Source organism: Lathamus discolor, chromosome 2, assembly GCF_037157495.1.
Source record: "Lathamus discolor isolate bLatDis1 chromosome 2, bLatDis1.hap1, whole genome shotgun sequence".
Classification (NCBI taxonomy): domain Eukaryota; kingdom Metazoa; phylum Chordata; class Aves; order Psittaciformes; family Psittacidae; genus Lathamus; species Lathamus discolor.
Genome location: NC_088885.1, coordinates 125,284,266 through 125,305,015, shown reverse-complemented (window position 1 = coordinate 125,305,015; position 20,750 = coordinate 125,284,266). Strand labels below are relative to the sequence as shown.

Sequence of the window (20,750 nt, the reverse complement as noted above, 5' to 3'; positions counted from 1 at the left end):
CAGTGTTGCTGTGGTCGCTTCTGGCCTACCCATTATCAGAAAGCAGATAAATAAAAAAGCAGCGACTGTCATCTTTACCAGCTTGTCAATGACAGCAAAAATACTAAGTAATGTTGCTGGCAACATGCTACTTGTATTCCCTGTAATTCTGAAGAAACATCTGTGCACATAGTTTGAAATCACTGCAAGGGTACCTTTATCCGTATTTCACAAGTCTTCCTCTGGTGCATGATAGTTTGATATACACTCAGATTTTCCTCAGACTTGTGTGGGATAGAATACAAGTAAATATACAGTAGCTAACAGCATATTCATTAAATTATTATTAAAAACCAAGACTCAACTAAGAAAAACAATGTGTTATGGTAGAACAGATAAAACTGGAAGAGCATATTTCTCTACACTTTGACAAGTTAAATGTCATAACACATCAACTGGTGCAGAGTTCAGGGCAACTAAAGTAACTGCTGTTACAGAGATTCCCCAGCATACATTTAGTGTATTCTGTGAGGTGACTAATATGTAATGAGCTTTAGCATAAGCTGATGAAAATTTTCCATTTAGCTGAATCTCTCAGAGGAAGTCAGTTTATTTCAATTTAAGCGTTGTATATATTTCTTGTTTAAGTTTCCATTCATAGGTCTCCAAGTTGAAAGCAGTAACAATAAAATTTAGTGATTTGCATTAATAAAATTGTTATGAAGTTTTTACACTGTGTGCATAAATTATTTTATACCTAAATGGAAAAGATTAAGAAAAAAAACACAACCAAAAACAAACAAAAACCAAAACAAAAAAACAATTTCTCACAATTTTTTCTGATAAGACTTTATTTTCATTTATTGATTATGCAGAATCATAAATGGAAAAAAACCCCTAATTTACCAGTTCCTAGCTTTCTGTAACCACAGTCAGGATTAATAAATCAAATAAGGAAACAAAAAGGAAATACAAGATTTATTACAATCCTAGAACACACAGACTTTCACTTATCTCTGTTTTAGCACAGACACCTCAGTTGGAAGATTTAGCAATAAGAACAGTTCATAACATAGGCATAGGGTTAAATCCCCATCAAGAGGCCCTGTAACTCTGGTTCCATATTGTTACCTGGCTTGGCAGGGTTTCTTTTGAAAACAAACACTCTGAACATGGTCCTTACTTGAATTATACTGAAATATATATGGTCCTGTATAAGCTAATTCCAACCTGACTACCAGCTCTGCCCTACTGAATTCCTTAGAGCACAGGCAGCATTGTGGAGGAGCTTTGCGCGTTCTGGTTGTGGTTACTGCAGTTCTCTCATGTGTGGTCTCAATGCAGCAAGGGAATTGGTTTGGAAAAGCTTGATGTGAAGCAGACATGCTTTCCTTCCTTCCCAGGGGAGTTACAAGACTCAGGGAAAAATGAGGGCTTTTTGCTCACTAAACAAAGTTCACTGAAGGAAAATCTCTACTGGCTGAAAACATATTAATAAAGGAGTGGCAGAAAACAAGTGAAGGCTATAAACAGAAGACTGCAAAGACAGTCACTTCCTGCGAGCTGCACAGACATTGTGAGGCAAGGTTCAGGACCCTGATCGTCTGCACCAGCATGTTTTCCAAGAGGAAGTTTCTTGCATAATTCAAAGCTATCCTAATGCTGTTTGCCATCTCCTTTCAAGGAACTCTTCCAAGATCTACTTTGCCTTTCAGATGAGAAAACAAAATGGTTTTTACGCTTCTCTGTATCATCTTAATGGCACTTCTCTATTAAGACCTTCAAGCTTATTTTGCACATAACTCTTCAATAACAACTAGATCTTCCAGGGACTTTCCTGATGCAGTCACATACTCCCAATGGAAAATTCAGTTAAGCAAACAGTTTTGATCCCCAAGGTCACTGACAGTACCAGATAACAATTCTGCATTGTCCCTGATGTTAGTTGTATTTCAGGATATCTAGGAATATTAGGAGCACTACAGATTTACTAATTCTCCATAATCCCAAATCACATAATACTCCCTGTGTGGAGGTAATGTTCTAAGAGTAAAATGTTATAAATAAAGAAAATGTTTCTGAACTATAAAGACCAGATATTAATTATGATTACTCACTTGCAACGAGGGGTTCTGGCTCTGATTGTCTGAAGTAAAAAGTAACTTTTTCCAAGTCAAACAGTGCAACCAGTGTATCTTCTAGCATGGCTTGCTCATCAGTCTAAAAAAGGCAAAAGTGAAATGGTCATTTCAGCCAGATGTTTTCCCTACCACAAACAATATGAGAGCAGGACATAAAAGTAATTACAAAATGTTGCACAACATTTCACTAAGACACTCCTGGAAACTGTAATTATCTTTGTTTCTACTGGTATTTTATTCATGCATTACTAGTCCAAGATCATTAAAATGAATGTTATCATTTCACATAGTAAATTAATAGGTAATATATATCAACCGTTACTTCTTATGGCTTTTATAATCAAACAATCCTGCAATTATTCTTTACATAAGACACCAGAATTCAACACCTTGTCTTGACACCAGGTCTAGCTTGTAAATTAACAGAGGGGAAATGCGAAAACAAAATTCATCCTTTTCACAATTTTCTTTACAAAAATATAAATCCATACCTTTAGCATTTCATTTATGAACAACAGATGAGAGTTCATTGTGTCCACTCTAAGCACCAGTAACTGAACCAGCAGCTCAGAATTACTACAGCTCAGGGTGACTTGCACCTTCACCTACAAAACTTTAGATGCAAACCAAGTATGTAGATATGCCAATAGTCTGATTTGCATATGTGGTTCACTGTGCATTCCTGAGCTAAATAGAGAGATCCAGACTAATTTAACAAAAAAAGAGCTTCAGGAAGTAAATTACTAACTTCTCAGGACACTTCACTAAACTTTTGAAAAGGAAAATACTAATCCGCAAGTACAGTTATCTTGAGTCAAACATGCGGAGCAATTATAGCAGAAGTCAATAATCACTTGAAGTAACACTATTCATCATACAACTTTCCCCTAGCACCTGAATTTTGCAGGAGCCAAATGGAAATCTGAGGCATGCAGTTTTCCTCCTCTAAGAACTGGAAAAGTAGGAAGGCAAAGACTAACAAATTAGCTGCATGTAAAATGAGAATAAACCATATCTTACTGAATTACAGAGAGACAGAAAAATCCCACATGATTTTTCCTGATCAATAGACTGAAATAGCATTCCTCCTTGTCTTTATGTAAAAGCAAATCTGCTATAAATATTTTGTCTCCTGGTTCAATTTATGAAGTCTCTATGGAGAGAGCAGTTTTATCAGCAGAATAGTCTGAAAACCATTCAGTGACATGGGAAATCTTTACACAACTGCTCATTCTTTACTGAACTATGGCCATAATGAGTACAATTTCCTTCAAATACCCTTGTTTAAAATAACACGGATCATTTGTAAAGCAAAATAGTGCTGAGAAGGTATTGAAAAAGTTGCCTTTAAATACTTTTTCCCCTGGCTAAGAAAAGTTAGACTAAATTAAATTCTATTTCCAATTCAATAATACATACTGCTGGTATTACATCCTATTACATAAAAACAACTCAGAAGCATGCATTGTCACAACAAAGAAAATATCTAAAAACTTGAAAGAAAAATGCAGTATTCAGTGCTGTAAAGACAACAGTTATTCTGTGATAACATGACAACTAAGCACATGGAAAAACCTAAGACAGGCACCACTTGAATTTACTCTTGAACTCTGAGAACCAGTACATGTTGCTGCTGTATGGTGCTAAAAGTACTCAAGACTGAAGACATGAGCCCAAGCTCCCTGGCCATTCATTCTTCACATACTCCTCATGTAGATAAAGAACCCTCCTGTTTCTCTCAGGTACTGACTTGATCTGTTTTTAAGCTGCACATCTCATCCTTACATACCCGGTCCCATGCAAACCCATGTATATACCTCAGCTACCTGTGAGTTGCTCACACTAGCTCAAGCCAATGCTCTCCCACCAATACCACAGACTAAAAACTTTATGATTTAGAAATAACTTTATTTTGTGAATATCTTTATTTTTATTCTCTTCTGATTTTAAAGTTTATCAGGTCAGCAGTTTGCTGACAAGATAACAAGGCAAGGAAGGAAGACCTCTGGCACTAAGGAACATCATCTGTTATCTGCATGGATTTCTATACATTATAATGTATGAAATCAGTTGTTTGCAGTGGGCAACTCCAGAGATTGAGAAGACTGCCACAGAGCAGACCGCACGGACTACTTCACAGTTCTTCAGGTTAGCAGGAACTAGTCTAGTGTGAGAAGAGCTTAAATAGTTGAAGAAGCACTTTGGATAACCGGGGATTAGAGGGCTACAAAGCCATGTCCCTGTTTTAACTGTTTCTTAAGCCACGGCTCTTCACCAAGCCTTGTAAAGAAATAGCAGATTTCCAATCCCCCTGACAGGCTATGGGAATATGCCCCATGACAGAGGCAAAACAGACAAGCATGTCTAGTCCTTCAACTACTACAGACCTGTTGGGTTTTGGATGAGGGGGTGATGAAATTACCCAAACCAGTTATTTTATTTATCTTGCATTTCTGCTTATTGCAAACTGATGTTCTGATTATCACCTAATACTACACTGCCTCCTAGGGAACAGCTACAATAGCAGTGGGAAGTCAAGGGTAAACTCCCTATCTGCTAACAAAACAAACACAATAATGTCCTAGTGGAAATCTTATTTCCCATATCACAAACAAAACATTTCCCACATCTGTAATTATCTAAATCACATTTTTTTTTTCAAATAGCAGCTAATTAAGCAACAAGCTAAGCACTAAGGACACTGAAAATCACATTTATAACTAAGACTGTTGAACCCTGCCTCTGGTTCAGGGAACAAACATAGGCTGTGACCAAGAGTGTCACACAAGGGCTCTTACCAGGTTAGGTGAAAGCAGGGACTGGAAATGAAGGAGAAGACCTGCACTTGCTATTTGTTCCAACCACCTTCTGCTGGCCTCCAGCGTCTCCATTTCATATTCTTTGTTGTTATCAAACATCTGATTTAAGGCCACCATTAGCTGCTCTGAAAAAGCACAGACTGTGGCTACTAGGCTCTGGCAGAAGACCATGTCTCGTCTCAGTTGTATCTCACTATCTGTGATGGGTAAAAGCCAAAAGAGGAAAAGAAAAAATGGAACATAAGTTTAATTAACAGCAAAGGAACTGGGCTGGAATTCTTTTCTTTGTTGAAAAAACAAGTCTTTTTAATGTAAAGTAAATTACAAGTTTACAGCCTAATGTTATTACTAGTAAATAGCACTCCATGACCAAAACTGCCATTTTCCACATTAAAGGATTATTTTACAATTCTAAAATTATATATAAATCCATTTAAAATCTGGAATTTAAAATTGTTCTCCATAAACAATGTGTGTTTATTTTATAGTTAATGTATATGCCATCGATTCTATGTACTTTGGATGTTATAAGGTGACAGACGTGAGTCAGATCTCTGCTTCAATGTGAAAACTAGCTGGGCACAAAACCATTTACTTTTCAGAGGAAAGCAAGGGTAGTCAGAAGCTCTTCATATGACTGAATCACCTGGTCAACTCCACAGCTACCAGCTGAGTAGGGCAGATGAAGACTGCCTGCTCTAAACTGGAAACACAGCATATAGTAGTGTTGCTACCAGAACCACAATCAATACAAACATAATGTATATATGAGTGTGAAACCTGTAAAATAAGCACAGAGCACCATCGCATACCCGGGAAGCAGCAGAGATTTATGGTGTCAGGAAAGTCCAGGACAGGTCCCTAGGTAGAAGTCTATGGAATCATTAGCAGCTGATTTAAAATACGGATTAGCTAACCTACCAATTTATTCTGGAGGGCACAGGCATTAGATAAGCTAAAGGTCAAAAGAGTTAGAAAGGAAAACATGTTCTCAATAAAGCACAGAATTGTGGTGATAAATATTCAGTACTTCCTTCTTCCCCTCTTTCCTGAAGGTCTTCAACTTGATTTTTATCATTATGAGCTGTTAGGCAAGCATCAATCACAAATGGTACAGGTAGACTTAATCTTTCTCGGAGCAAGAGAAGATTAGGTGATACAGAGGTCTTTCCAAAACCTAAAATCTTTGCCCTCACTTTGTGATTCCTCTGCCTCTAGGAGGTTTGGCTCCTTTTCTACCTTCTCCAAGGAGCTGGCAAGACTTTATATGACTGGGTAAGTCAGCAGAAAAAATTCTGTACTCACACAACTGATTTTAAAAATATGCTTTTCTTGGCCTCAACTATTCCTCAAAGCAACTCCATTCTGTCTGTTTTCCTTCTGAGATCTTCTTCAATCTTTTCCTCTACTATTGATAACAGTGACCACTCTTTTATTATCATTTGGATTTCATTTGCCAGCCTCTCAGGAATTCAGGAATATTTGCCATAAATGCTCTAACCACTACTGCTTCTGCACTATGACTCACTGCTTTCTGTTTTGATTATTGAAAATTAACCCCTCTCTTCAGCCTCTCGAGGTGTGCAGAATTCACTAATGACAGAATTTGCATCTTTAAAACCTCCACCCATCTCCAGCTTCAAAAATCCCACCAGCTTCTCCATGGTCAAAAACTTTCCAGTGTCACAGCAGTGCTCAGGTATTTGAGCCCAACACACATTCTCTCTCTTCACTTTGCTCAATTTTATCCCTATTTGTCTAACAGCAGCTGACTTTCAGTGCCTTCCTGTTCTTCCTGCTCTTCCTGCTTCTGAAGCAGCCCTCTTGCGTCTCCGGCACCTCATTTAATACTACTTGAACATCAGATACTGCATACAAGAGCACTCTGGGCTCTTTTTACGAAAGGATTTTTATAGAAAATAAATAATAGAATTTACAGTCTTACGAAACCATGTAAACAGGGAAAATTGCTTTAAAAGAAAAAAATAAAGTCTGAGGTATTTTCTTAGGTCATTTCTTATTTTAGAACACCTGAGAAATTACTAAGATCTTTTATGATATAAGGAAGAAATCTGACAGCCTTTTAGATGTCAAATGTGACTGCTTACTTGAACACTTATGCACCTGCAAACAGTAGAGAATCTGCTACCATAAGTATTTTTCTCTAAATACTGATTTACTGGTATTTATTTTGCAGCCAAACATGCCAATTTTGTGTATTTGAACCTGTACACTTTTTTTGGGTGATGCTAGAATAATGTACAGAATAATCAGACCCATTCCAAAAAGGAGAGACTTTAAAAAATATATTTTCTCAAAAAGAAAAAAAAGAAAAAAAAATGACAGGTTTGAGTTATAATAGTAAGGTAAGCGTGGAGATAGAGAGATGGAGATAGAAAAGAAAAAATACAGCAAATAGGAAAAAGCACAACAGAAGAAAGACAGCAGTGTGCACAAGCTCAGTGATAGTAGTTACTTCATCTGCCAAGATCCAGAAGTAAATGACCAGAGAAGGTATTTTTGCATTAAAAACCTAAAAGAATGTGCAATGTTTGGTAGAAATATCTTTGGAATTGCTGTATTCTTCAGGAATCCTCACTGTAAACACAAGGGTAAAGTTGTTGCTTATCAGGTTATTGCATCTGAGATTTTTTCTCTTTCACCAAACACAGTATTCTGTCCAAAAGCAGAAAACTCCAAACCTCAAACCATTCCCCACTTCCCCCACTCCCAAAAAAGCAAAATTACCTGTATATTCAAGAAGGGCCAAAAGGATTCGTGCCTTCACCTCTTAAAGAAAAAAAAAATGTAACATTGAGGATTGTGGTCATGGTTAAAAGTGTTTTCACAATAATAATTTCATACCAGCCTTAACTCCAACTTCCTGTGTAGGCAACCCTGATTTATACCTACAAACCAGTAATGAGTCTCAGCATCACTTAATTTTACATGATTTGATAAACTTGACAATAATCAAATGCAATAGGCTGGGAAAGACACACGAAGAGGCAGCTATTATCTCAGAACCCATGCAGCTAGCCAGTGGAAGTCCATATATGAAGAATTCCACTCTTAAAATTGATTCCCACACTACCCCAGTTCTTTCTTTTTTCATTTTCCCTCTCCTGTTCCGTTATCCTTATTTCAATATATACCAAAGCATCCAGGAAAAATCAAAACACCATTTCACTTTATTCTCAGCCTTCAGGATTTTATTTTGGTTCATTTCTTTTCACTTAATCTAAGAAGAAGTACCGATTAAAAAATAGTCTTAATTTACACTGACCAAAATTTGGTTTTGTACCTCTTTACTTTTTTTTTTTAATTATTTTTGTTTTTTTCTTTCTTTTGTTTTTAGGGGCTGGGCTTCTTATAGTAAAGAAAGCTGAAGGAAAAGATTCTTCCCCTCTACCACATATGAGACAGAGCACAAATCTAAATGAGTTAAAACCACCACAACAAGGAACTGGCAGATTAAAAACCTGCCATAACCTTAGAGAATGTCAAACTTCCAGCACATCAGCTGTCCTACAGTAACCGCCTGAAGGAATACTCTGCTACTTCACATCCTTTTGCATCTTTCCAAACTTTATTTTACACACCCAATTTTCCATGCAGCCCTATTTCAAGCCCTTCTCAGTGGGCCAGTAGAGCTGCTATAGGGTATATGGACATAGGACAATTTGGTTATAAGATGTCCCCTACTAAAAACAACCTTACAATAAGCCTGAAATCTGAATTGTTTGAAATTTGAATACAAATCAGATGATGGAACTGACATTGGAGCTGACCGTATCAACAGCACAGTCTGGATTCTGTGTGTACTTGAATCTTTCCCAAAGGTGACTATGCTTAAAAACAGAAGAAAACCTTTCAAGCCTAATCTTCTTCCATGCTACACACACATTGCGAAAAGAACTGTCAGTGCCTATGCTTCTGAAAAGCATGCCCTCGGTATCTCAAATACAAGCATCAAAACACCTTAAATTACTGGTTATTCTTAAAAATTGCTGGGTGATGGGTCTTTCCGTAGCCTTCTGTCTTTTGGGGAAAACGCAAAACCAAACAAATACAAAACCCCACTTACAGAGATTTATAACATGACATCTTGGAGTCTGAACATAGCTTTGTAACTGAAAATACTAATTTCTATAGAGAAATACAGCTTTTCTCAGAAGAATTTAGATACACTGAGGATATAACCTGCAGCTTGATTTATATCAGATTTGTTGGACCTCTGAATTCAAAGGCATTTGAGGTATCTATAAATAATGATTTCCTGCTTATGGGAAAATTACAGAACACTGCAGCTCTCCTTTATCATTGCAGTAAGTCTTCTCCATTTCAAAATATACCCACAGGCAAAACAGTATTTTTAGGTTATTTGTATAAGTAGAGACTTACCTGGGAAGTTTTTACCCCTTCTTGCCACATAGGAAAGGAATAGCTACCTAACAATTTAATTTTTGGTTATATGATTTGTAATGTGGGGTGCCTTTAGTCCTAAATATTCTTTGTGCTTGTTTGTTTGTTTTTTTAATCATGTTATTCTGCTATTCTATTCTTTTGCCAGTAAAGGCCAGATTTAATTTTATTTTGTTTCACGCATCTGAAAATATTTCCAAAATAAGACTGAGATTTGCACTGCATGTTTTATGATTTAAGTTAAAATATATTTTTTATACCTGTAATGACTGAAAGGGTGCTTCACTCCTCACTTTAAATTAAAATAGATGTAAACTTTCTCAATTGCACAGTTATTTCCTGTTTAAATTTAAAATTACTGTGCGAGCAAAATCCTGTACTTCCTCATGCAGTTATGTGATTAGCTGACTATAAATCTGACTTGCTCTAAAAAAATCTCTTTTGACACCAAATCTTACCTTTTATTCTTTGGGAAGAAGCAACTACAGAAATTTCTCCTCCTTTTTGTTCACTTACACACTTCTGTTGTTATGGCCAGTTTTGGTAACACTTTCCTTCTGAAGGGTCCTTTTCTTTCCAAAGATCTTTCTTGTTTTCCAGGTTGCTACTCAAGTCATTCTTCAGCTTTTCCTCTAGAGTGCTTTCTGATTCTCATGTTACATATCTCATGTATATCCAGAATCCTCTACTTACATTCTTTCTCTGTTCAGTGACCACTGAATTCCTGCCCTAACTACTGCTCTCTCCTGCACCAAACCTTCGTTCATGCTCCTCTCCTTTCAGCTGGTGATTTCACCAGATCTAGCTGGTGGTTGTATCTCAAGTTTAATTTATCCAGGGTACAAATTTAACATATAATTTCTATTTTAATATATAAGTTTGTATCTTTTATATCTTATATAATTTTTTATATATTTAATATAAAAATTTATATATTAAAATATAAATTGTAAAATATATATAATTTATACAGGCCAAAGCCTTTTCAAATCACAGCAGTCTACCAAAACTGACTGAGGGGCACATTTCTGCCCTGAATCGTTTCAACACTGAATTCATATACCTGTCCAGACATGGAAACTAATGCTTGAGAAGCAATTATTCACTTCCATTCTCCTACTTCTCCCCTTCAAGCTATTTGTGCCAGGGAAATCATAAGAGGAAAGGCTTTCAGGTACCCATTACATCACACCGACTCCTTGGTCCAACAGGCCAATTAAAATTGCAATGAAGAGGAGGATCATGATTCTCCAGAGTACCTCTCAGGACCAAGCATTACTGATATCAGTTTGGGGTTGTGGTGTGGAAGAGGAATCAAATGAAAAAAAAAAAAAAAAAACCAACAAAACAAGAGAATAGAGAGCTGTAAAGACTAATGGAGAATAAACAACCTAAGATGATAATTTTACATGTAAACCCATGTATTTAGTTAAGGAAATGGCACAGAAGACAGTTAGAAATCTCTGACGAAAGCTCAAATGCTATAGATGGAATTGGAGAGCCAAGAATACATAAAACTGGCAGACAACTTCTGAGACACAGTGATGAGAGACAGTAAGACAAAGCTTGTGCTGTCCTTGAACAGCACAAGACTAATGCCTTTTACTATTTAGCTCTCTGAATCATGCACCATTGACAAGCATGACAGTTGCAATAAACATAATTACTGTCATTTATTAACAGAGAAAACCTTTTTAATCCTAATTTCAAAAATACTAGATAATGCCTATACTATTACTGTTCTGTGAACATCAAGATTCCTTCTGATAAATATCACCATTACATTAGAGACATATTGTAAAAATAGGAGTTTTGTATTTTACAGAGACAGCAAGCCATTTGGACCTTCTTGAACTCTCTCACAATATTCTGTTGTAGATTTCAACCCAAACTAATCCGAATAACCTCAGCTCAATATTAAGGGTATATGACCAATATTGAAATGGGTTAAGTCTATTCTATTTATGGGCAAAGAAGTTATGTGAAACCAGCCTACTAGGCTTGGTTTTGCAAGAAGGGCAATGAAGGACTGACTGTTAAAGACACATTTCTATTCCTCCTGAACTGTGAAAGAAACCATGATTAATACTTGAATACCATTTCATTTAGGCTGAAGATAGACCCGTATCAAAAAGGACAAGAAAATATTTATTCATTTTTCACTTAGTGACAGCCACCATGAAACTAAAAGAATTTTTAGTATTTGAGTGTCAACCCACTCTGATTGACTCAAAAAGCAGGAGATTTTTTTGTGGTTGTTTTTATAATTTTCTAACCCGGGGTCTTAGAATATGATTGTATCTGAAACGAGAAACACCAAAAGTCAGAGGAGGAGAAGTTTGTTTGCTTTGGCCAGTTGGTTTGTGGAGGTTTATCTTACTAACTATCACAAAGTTCTTTTCCAGTGATCTGAAATTCAGCAGTTTCTCCATGGGACACCATGAAAACTAGCAAACAAAACAAAAGCAACTAAACATACACACAAATCATTTAAAGCTAGACATGACACAAGCTTTTCTTCCCATGTAGACTCCTAGTGAAAATAGTTTCATAAAAATAATTTTGCTCATTATTTCTGTTTCTGTATCAAACAGAACAGGAAATAAAGCAGAAGCTACAGGCAAGATTTTCTGGAGATGAAATTCCAGTTACTTTATTATCAAGTCAGGAGAGAGAACAGAAAAACCCAGCTCACATTGTCACTTGGTGGTGAAGAGGAGCAGACTACTAGGTAATATTTAGGGAGGGAGGGGGAGTGATAGGACCACTTGTGATGGAGCAAGTGAAAACCAGTGCAAGAGGTTTGGCTTCATGACAGAATAAGGAGCATGATCTTAGAAGGATAATGATTCCATATCAATGACAGATAAGACTAAGATATGACAGAAGCTGTCCTGTAGAGTCTTCAGCTTCCAGTCAAGACAGTAGGAGAAAGTGAGTTTAATTTCAAGGAAAGCCCATTTTGGTAAATCAGCCCCGTGAAGTTCTGTGACAAACCAGTCAAGCCCACCACACTTTAGCAGCAACTGAAATAACTTAGCACATGCTACATTGGTTTTCACTTCTCAGAAGAGACGATTTTCTCTTCAGCATCCAAAGCCAACAGGGTGAGCGTGAGACAGCTGATACATACTCCACTAACCTTGCTATCAAGAACACAAAAAAGTCCCGAAATTCAGACATTCCCCATAGACTACACTGTGTTCAGCAAAGCTTGCCTAGCAGCAACACGGAACAGTTGTATCTTCCCCCTTCCCCAGGCTCTCTGTCGTTAATGAAGTGTTTATTTATGGTCATGTTTTTCTTACTAACCTTCAACAAATTTTCTGATATTCTGGGCAAGACTCCGGACGCTGCTGGGCAGGTTCCAAGGGTCTTGCTTGATGTGGAGTCGTAGCCTCTTTGGACAGTTAAGCTTTGGTTCTATTTCCTGCTGAAACTCTAAGCAAGGACAAAAATAATATTTTTCTGCTGAACCCTCCTGAGAAAGCCACAGTAAGATATAATTTTTTCTTAAATATCTTCACAGCTTAAGTAGTTGTCAACTTATTTAACTCTAGTTAAAACTACCGTGATAGGTCTACAGTCATCTAAGCTCCCTACTTAAGCAAAAGGAGCATTCCCAAACATGATACTTCTGAACCAGGTACATAAGATAGAACGAGTCTTTCAGAGGCAAAACTAATTTAATCAGAGAATAAATTAAAAAGAGAGAGAGAAAAAAATAAAGAGAGAAACAAGAAAAAGAGGAAGGTATGTGGTCTTCCACGCAAATTCAGTGAGGAGGAAGTACTTCAGGCTTTGTAAAATGAGATAATTGAGGTAAAGTAATGCTGCTCTGTTGACTTCAGTGGGACTTTGGTGGTTTATAAAAGCCAAAGATGCACTCTCTGGCCATCTAAAATTTATTTTCTTTGCCAAAAACACACATGCAGGATCAATAAAATAATGATCAAACCTATTATACATATTAAAAAAAAACCCAAACCAAACAAAAAAAAACCCACCGAAACACCCAACAACAAAACCCAACCAAAACCAAACAAAACCCAGTTCACTGAAAAGTCCTTTGCATTTTTCATCACAATCTTACGACTACCACCAGATACCTATTTATACATTTAGAATTTAGCAATTATGTGGGTGTGAGGGGGGTACCTGAAATTACAGGATTTTTTTAAGCAATTAATAATACATAAACATATTTGGCATAAATATTATTATGACTAAAAATTTACATTTGCAAATTACTTATAAGTCAACTTCACAAATAATATACCTACAAAGAATAATAAAAACCTGACACTAGTAATGAAATAGATCAGAAATGGCTTCAGTAGTTGAGACAAAAATTTAATGAAAACACCTGCAATATATAAAACCTGTTTCTTGCTTCAAAAACCTGTGTAATTCTATAGTCAGCTCAGAATCTAACTAAAGTTCATGTTCAAACAAACCTGTAGATTTTTCATATGCTGTGCAACAAAAGTATAAGAAGCCAGTTTCCAACTAAGACCTATTTAACAAGAATTTCAACAATCAATTACTGCAGAATAGGCCAAGATTAAGCAAAATCCCTTCCTTAACACCCAGCTCAACGGGTAGATAGCCATATCCATGTACCCTTCAAACTGCCTTTTGATTCTCATAGATAAAATTAAATGTTACCTTGGAGGCCTCGACCTGGTGTGAAGTATTTTGTCTGCTCAAAGGCCCTCATCACAGCTGGTCCTTTCAGAAGATTGACAATTGAATCAACCTGTTGGGATCAATGTTCTGTGAGAAAGATGGTTTTTACAGCAATAATTAGAAATCTTTTTTTAAGAAATGCAGACTACGGAAGAGCAGCTTTGGATTCTTTCCCACCTAATAGCTCCAGTTAAAGTAACAAGCTAGGGAATGTTAGACTAAACCTAATGACCTGTTTAATCTGCAGTTTTGAACTATTTACATAAAATTGAAGGAGAATGAGTAAATACATACCACCCCAGTAAACAGTGGAAAGCAAGAGTAAAAAGAAAAAGAAGTATTTGCTAAAGACATCTTAGTTCAAATATGGACATTAGTATTTAAGCCAAGAAAAATAATCTCATACTTGACCAAAAAGATGCTCCAAACAGCTATGGAGCTTGTCCTGTTTATCATGGGAGATTCGAACACTTATGGGAAGTTCATCGCCTGAAAAATATTTAAAAATGGAATTTTTTTTAGAAGTTTCAGCATATTTTCCAAAAATCTTTGTGGTTTAGATAATTTGCTTTGCACATAGTGATGCTTAGGCTTTCAGGATTATAGTTACTGTTCACTCTATGCATTTCACATTTAGTAGTCACTTGATATTACAGAAATAGCTCTTAGAGAATGGACCATATTCAAAACCCAACTGGACATGGTACTGGACAGCCTACTCTCTATGACCCTGCTTGAGGGGGCTATTGGACTGGATAATTTCAAGAAGTTCCTTCAAATCTCCACCATTCTGTGACCACAGCACACAATACTTCTATGCTGGAAAACATCCTAAACACCAGACTAAATGGCTAAGTACTGTGAACCTAATACAGCAGACCACAAAGTCACTGAAATGCAGTCACCATAAAATTTTTATAGGGATAAAAATTAAAATAAATTTCTAAACAATTCACCATCTTTATCTTCTTACTAATTAAATGGTTCTGAGATTTTAGTAATTAAAAAAAAAAAAAATACAGCATCCAAATCCTGTATTTCATATGAAGCTTTTAGTAGTATATACAACATCATTTCTTAAGAGAATACAAAGGAGAAAGACTCTCTTAGGTCACTGCTGTCACTCACTTGCTCTCTCAGACAATGGGTGATGCAAACTGAACTCCTGCAAAAGCTGTGAAAAATTGAGCTTAGAACTGGTTTTTCTCCTTGCTGTTGCTGTGACAGATAAGAAGTAGCCACTTGATAATTTATAATCCAAATTTATTCATGGTCAATCTAGACTCATTTTTCTCATGTCAGTGAAGCACTTAAATAGCACTTTTCTTTCCTTGGGTTTGTTGTTTTTTCCTTAAATCTCCTTTAGATGTCCTTACAGGCAGTAGTTACAAGCCTTATAAACCTTCACAGGATCTTAATTGCAACAGATGGAGCACAGTGTCAAAGGGCCCTGATCTGGAGTTAACCAGGTTAGCTTGGGAACTAGGAGAAAATTAAGTCATCAGAAGAGTGGGAGTTTCACTGAGCAGCAGTATTTATCAACTTGAACGCTGTATCTGCACTTGGCTAGCACAAACATACTCTTTTGGACAGCTCAGTACTTCAGCTTGATACTGCACAAGCGCATATAAGTTGGACATACAGACCAAAAGAGTTGGTCTCCTCCTTTATTAACAGTTCTTTATGCCCTTCATCCTTTCCTCTCTATCTGCTCAGCTCTATAAGTACATATAATTTCCGGAATGTAGCTGCCTAGAACTGCATTATTCACAAGGTAAGTCAGATACCTTACATAATGTCATTAATATTTGCATGTCCCAATTGAAAATACATCTCCTGGTACAACCAGTAATAAAACTTGCCTTCTTTAAGGCCAGGTCTCACTGGTGGCTCATATTCAACTAATATGCCCAGTTCTTTCTTTTCCTAAATCATTCCCAAATTATAAACTCCCAACTTAGAGAAAACATTTTTTTACTATTAGTCCTTAAGTATATGACCTTGTACTCCATGCTGTTAAATTCCATCTCATTCCTATCAGCAGCTGCATTTATTTAAATTCAATTTGTCATGGCATAAACAAGTATGTGCTTCTATCTGGTCTCACATTCCTTCCTACACACATACGCAGCCATATCCTGCTGTCTGGGTGCTGACACAAGCTGGGAGAGTGTTCCACGCTCACCTAAAATGATCCTTACTCTGTGCAATATAAAGCACTGTCAAGGTCAAACCATTAAAGTGCTTAAAAGCAATGACTCTTAAGAGCTCTAACTAATTCAGTCTATTCAGAGAAATGCTGGAATGTTGATGCTCTTTCACAGAAGGTCTCAGTGCAGCACTAGCTAGGCAGAAGCAAAATGATACATTTCTATTACCAAGGAGGATATACTTTTTCAAACAAAACCAACAAAACTGCCAGACAAATTAAAAAAAAAACAAAACACACACACACACAAAAAAAAAAAAAAAAAGGATAAAAAGAACAACACCCAAAACCTGAAGAAAAGGAACTAATGACACATTCATAGCTGACTTTTCTAAACATACCTGAATCCATTTCATCACTGTGAAAATATGAACTGCACTGACTGCTACAAATGCTGGTGAATGAGGCAATGGAGTTCCTATTGCTGTTGCAATCACTTGAAAAAAAGACAAAACAAAAAGAAAGAAATAAAGTCATGTCCTTTAACACAGGTTCTGTATCAAAATTATGAAAGCTCTTTTTCTTTTCCCCTGTTAAATGTGATGATGAGATGGTCTGTAGAGTTCTTTATCAACAATAAATATTTAGATTATCATCTAGTTTGCAACTCTGCTAGGACTCAGCATACCAGATTACCAAAACTGACGATTAAACTGTCTCCTTCCACCTTGCATGAGAACAAGTACTTCCAAATGATAATATAGAACTTTCAGTGCAAAACCCCACAACTTTTCTTATACGAGTGACAGTTTTTGTAACTATGGCCTCAAAAATTTTTGTAACCCCATGTTTGAATTATTTACTTATAGTACGTGGCTAATACAAATGACAAAATACTCTGGTTTATGACTTGCAAACTAGAGTCCATGATATGTTTAGAAGAGATTTGACCATTCAAGGAGCACCAAAGCTCAAATTACAAACTATTTTTCCCTGCCAGCCAAAATAATGTTTATGACCCCATCTTTTCCAACTTTTCATTTTGTTAGAGATAAATAGAAATTTACATCCGTTACTTCAGTGAAAACTTCTATGCATAGAAAGCATCACCCACACTGATATAGTAAGGAGATCTGGGGATTAAAATGTGTAATTTTTTCTGCTCTTTCACCTCAAAAATGAATTGTTCTGTACAGAAAATCATGGAAAAGATACTTACTACTGCAGCATAAGTAGAGTAAAATTTAGCGTTTTGTACTAAATCCTAAGAAGATAAATTTGAAGAAGATAATGTAAAACTCCTAAGAAGAGAAATTTAAATTCAAAGCCTTCAAAGTTATTAAGCTGCATGAAGATCATTTAGTTTCAATGCAGGAAATGCTTAAGTAATTATCCAGCAGAGGGAGTCTTAAAAACCCAAGTAAATATAAGATAACGCACAAGTGTACCCAAAGGATATTTATACATAATGACCTCAATTTGGGTTTTATGAATTGGGTGTATTCATTCATCAAGGCATATATATCTGTTTTACATATAATGCTGCAGTTATACAAGTACCAATGTGCTCCCTCCTTGGTTTTTTTTTATTTTTGTAAGTACAGAAGTAGTCTTTAATTAGTTTTGGCATACCGACTTCCATTTCCTGGATAAGGTGTAAGTTTTGGACCTGTAGACAACCAGGTAAGTCAATAGGGAAAACTTCTCAATAAAGCCATGCAATATAATTACAATCATATCCATTAAGTAGATGAAAAGACGTAAGTAACAAAATGTTCCTAACCGAGGGTGAACGGTCCCAAGGAGTATTAAGAATTTCTGGCTGGATATTAAGAAATGTTTTCTAACTAACTCTACTCACTTATTAAAGTCTCCAAAGGGAGATGAAGGTTATTTAAAACTGGATTGTGCAAAGCATCAGGAAAAAAAAAAAAACCCACAGAAAAATAAGAAACACAATAGATGTATTACCTATCTCATTGTGTAGTATTGTAAAGTATAGAATAAGACCCTACAACACAAAATGAGACCATTCTAATGGCTGAAATTAGCCTACCAGTTCTAATAATCACAGTGGCATTATAATGGTATCTCAAGATATTAAGTACTGACTAATGTAATTATTTAGGCAAAGAAACAAAATATTCAATCTCACTCCAACAACTGTTCTAAACTCAGATTTTTTTTATTATTCTGCATATGGAACCCTTGATTTATCATTCAGAATCGACTATAAATGACCAGAATCATAATAAAGAAAATATTTTGAACAAATTGATGCTTGTGTACTAAGTCACACCTTCTTTCTACACATACAAATCTTGTGCCAAGTGGGGAACTCCCCATCTGGTGCAAGCACAGGCCACTGAAGCTGTTCCTGCACAGTCAGTTTGACACATCGTGAACTTTCAGAAACCCCTAAACATGCTTCAGTCATTTTGCTTGTGTGTTCATCATGGTTAGAACAAGATGGATTTAATCTGTGTAAATTATCTTTATGTTTGTTTCTGTTTAAATTTATATGCATATTTCTGTTTCTACTCTGAGACGGAATTCCTACCTACCATGCTGCAGTAATTAAGTATTAGCCTTTGAAAGAGATCTCAGCAACACAGGGTTCTGTAGAAACATGATGGCATTACTGGGATTCTACTTTCCGAGCATAATAATGAACCATGATAATGACCAAATAACGAACGCTTATTTTACTTGCAGCTAAAACTTTAATTTAGATTTTATATTGTGTAGTTTACCAATTCCTGTAAGCAACAGAAGATAATATTTTAAAAGACTTATGTGTCCTATAATTACTCCTTCCTTTTCAAAAATGTTCTGTGTTTTCTTTGTAAATTCTTTACATTTGAGATGAGATGATGGATACTTAGAGTGGAAGAAGGTGAGCAATATATGTTGAGAAACAGGTATTTTCTTTCTTTAGATCAGCAAGAGTAGAGGCTCTGGCATCTTACTTTCCATAGCAGATAATCCGGTTTGTTGTGGAAATATAATAACAGAAATAATTTCTGGGTTTTATGAGACAGGTAATCAAAAGTAAAGCCTTACAGCTCTGGCTGTGATATCCTATAGAGGTTAGGGATACTGAGATTTAATATCTAATCTGTACTATTTTTAAAAAAGCTTATTTACACATCTTGATGCTAGTTATTCCTCCATTAGAAATCTCAGAATCATTCTATTCTGATAGTCTTCATAATCACTTGACAGTGTGCAAAACCAGGTTCGATTCAGTTGAGAAATAAAAATATTATTAGTAAAGTTACCTGTAAGAATCCCTGTTGCTGATAGTATCATGACCAGAATCTTCTTGTTCATCACCTGTCATGCTGAAACAGACTTTCTTCCCATTCCTTTCCCCCTTTTCATTGTCACTGTCTGCTGGCATTAAAGGCTCAGGTGTTTTACGTTCTGATTTGGGAGAATATGTTATTGAAGAAAGAAGGCTGAGAAAAAAAAATAAAACAAACAAACAGAAAGAGATAAATTCATGTCTTTCAAAAGTGAGCTAAACACAGAATAACATTTCTCCTCAATGTCTTCCAAATACTATTCTGTAATACGTGAAGAGATCTTAATTCAGTACATATCTATTTGAAAAAGGGGAAGAATGTGACATATTCTGTTGTTAAAAAGTGTAACAGTGAAATCCATTAGTATTACCAAATACTCAATCTGGTACGAAGATAATGATTCCAGCTGGGGAAGAAATACAGCACATTCTTCAACACTTGGGGTCAAATTTTATATTAACATGACTGTTTTTTAACTTGCAGCATGCGCTTCTCAGCACAAATCAAGAAAACAGACCAAAGAAGCTATCTGTATGAAAAGCATATATATTTACTACTGTACCAGGCTTGCCAGCCTGCATCACAAACTAGTCAATAAAGGCGTTCTAAAAATCTTTATTAACATTATCTGTGTATTTCCTGAAAAAAAGTCTAAGCCACTACTACTAGTAAAGCTGATTATTAATCTTCTGTGATGAGTATAAAAGTGACATCCAGTCAAGAAGGGAGAACAGGGCAGACCACTACATTTGGAACATGCAGAAGTACTGGAAGCAAAAGATTCATATTTTTGGGTGATTTAGCTCATACTGAAATGTTCTGATTTATTTTAAAGACCGGAATAGCTATAATGGGAAATCATCCTTTAATTTCTGTCACGTAGAATGACATTTTAAAATGCATATTTAGATATGAAAAGCAACATTTTTTTCTTGCAAAAATTACCATCTAACTACCTGAAATCAGGAAACACTGATTGGTTTTTTTTCTGTAAAGTACTTAGACACAGTAGCACAGTTTTATTGTAGGAGCTATCACAACAGTCAACTGGCAAACTTTTTACCAAATACATGGTACGATTCCAATATATGTTAGAACTTTTTGTTTCCCATAATTTTTACTTCTGAATGGAAAGTATGGGAGATGCACATATTTTGCAAACAAAAATGCTGCCCTAATTGTTACTAAAGGGTAGCATGCAGAATTCTTCCCTTTAGTCTTATTTCTTGCCACACATATT

General features: G+C 35.9%; 1 protein-coding gene across 1 annotated transcript in view; it reads right to left on the bottom strand.

Annotated features, from left to right (window-relative positions):
- Window positions 1-20,750, bottom strand: part of PREX2 (phosphatidylinositol-3,4,5-trisphosphate dependent Rac exchange factor 2) — a 176,251-nt gene that overhangs the window by 47,333 nt on the left and 108,168 nt on the right. Inside the window, exons 27-34 of the mRNA XM_065668406.1 lie at window positions 19,484-19,663; window positions 16,604-16,698; window positions 14,460-14,542; window positions 14,033-14,123; window positions 12,677-12,805; window positions 7,688-7,729; window positions 4,919-5,136; window positions 2,097-2,199 (exon numbers count right to left, since the gene is read on the bottom strand). Coding sequence (XP_065524478.1) covers window positions 2,097-2,199; window positions 4,919-5,136; window positions 7,688-7,729; window positions 12,677-12,805; window positions 14,033-14,123; window positions 14,460-14,542; window positions 16,604-16,698; window positions 19,484-19,663 — 941 coding nt within the window. The remainder of the gene's footprint in view (window positions 1-2,096; window positions 2,200-4,918; window positions 5,137-7,687; window positions 7,730-12,676; window positions 12,806-14,032; window positions 14,124-14,459; window positions 14,543-16,603; window positions 16,699-19,483; window positions 19,664-20,750) is intronic.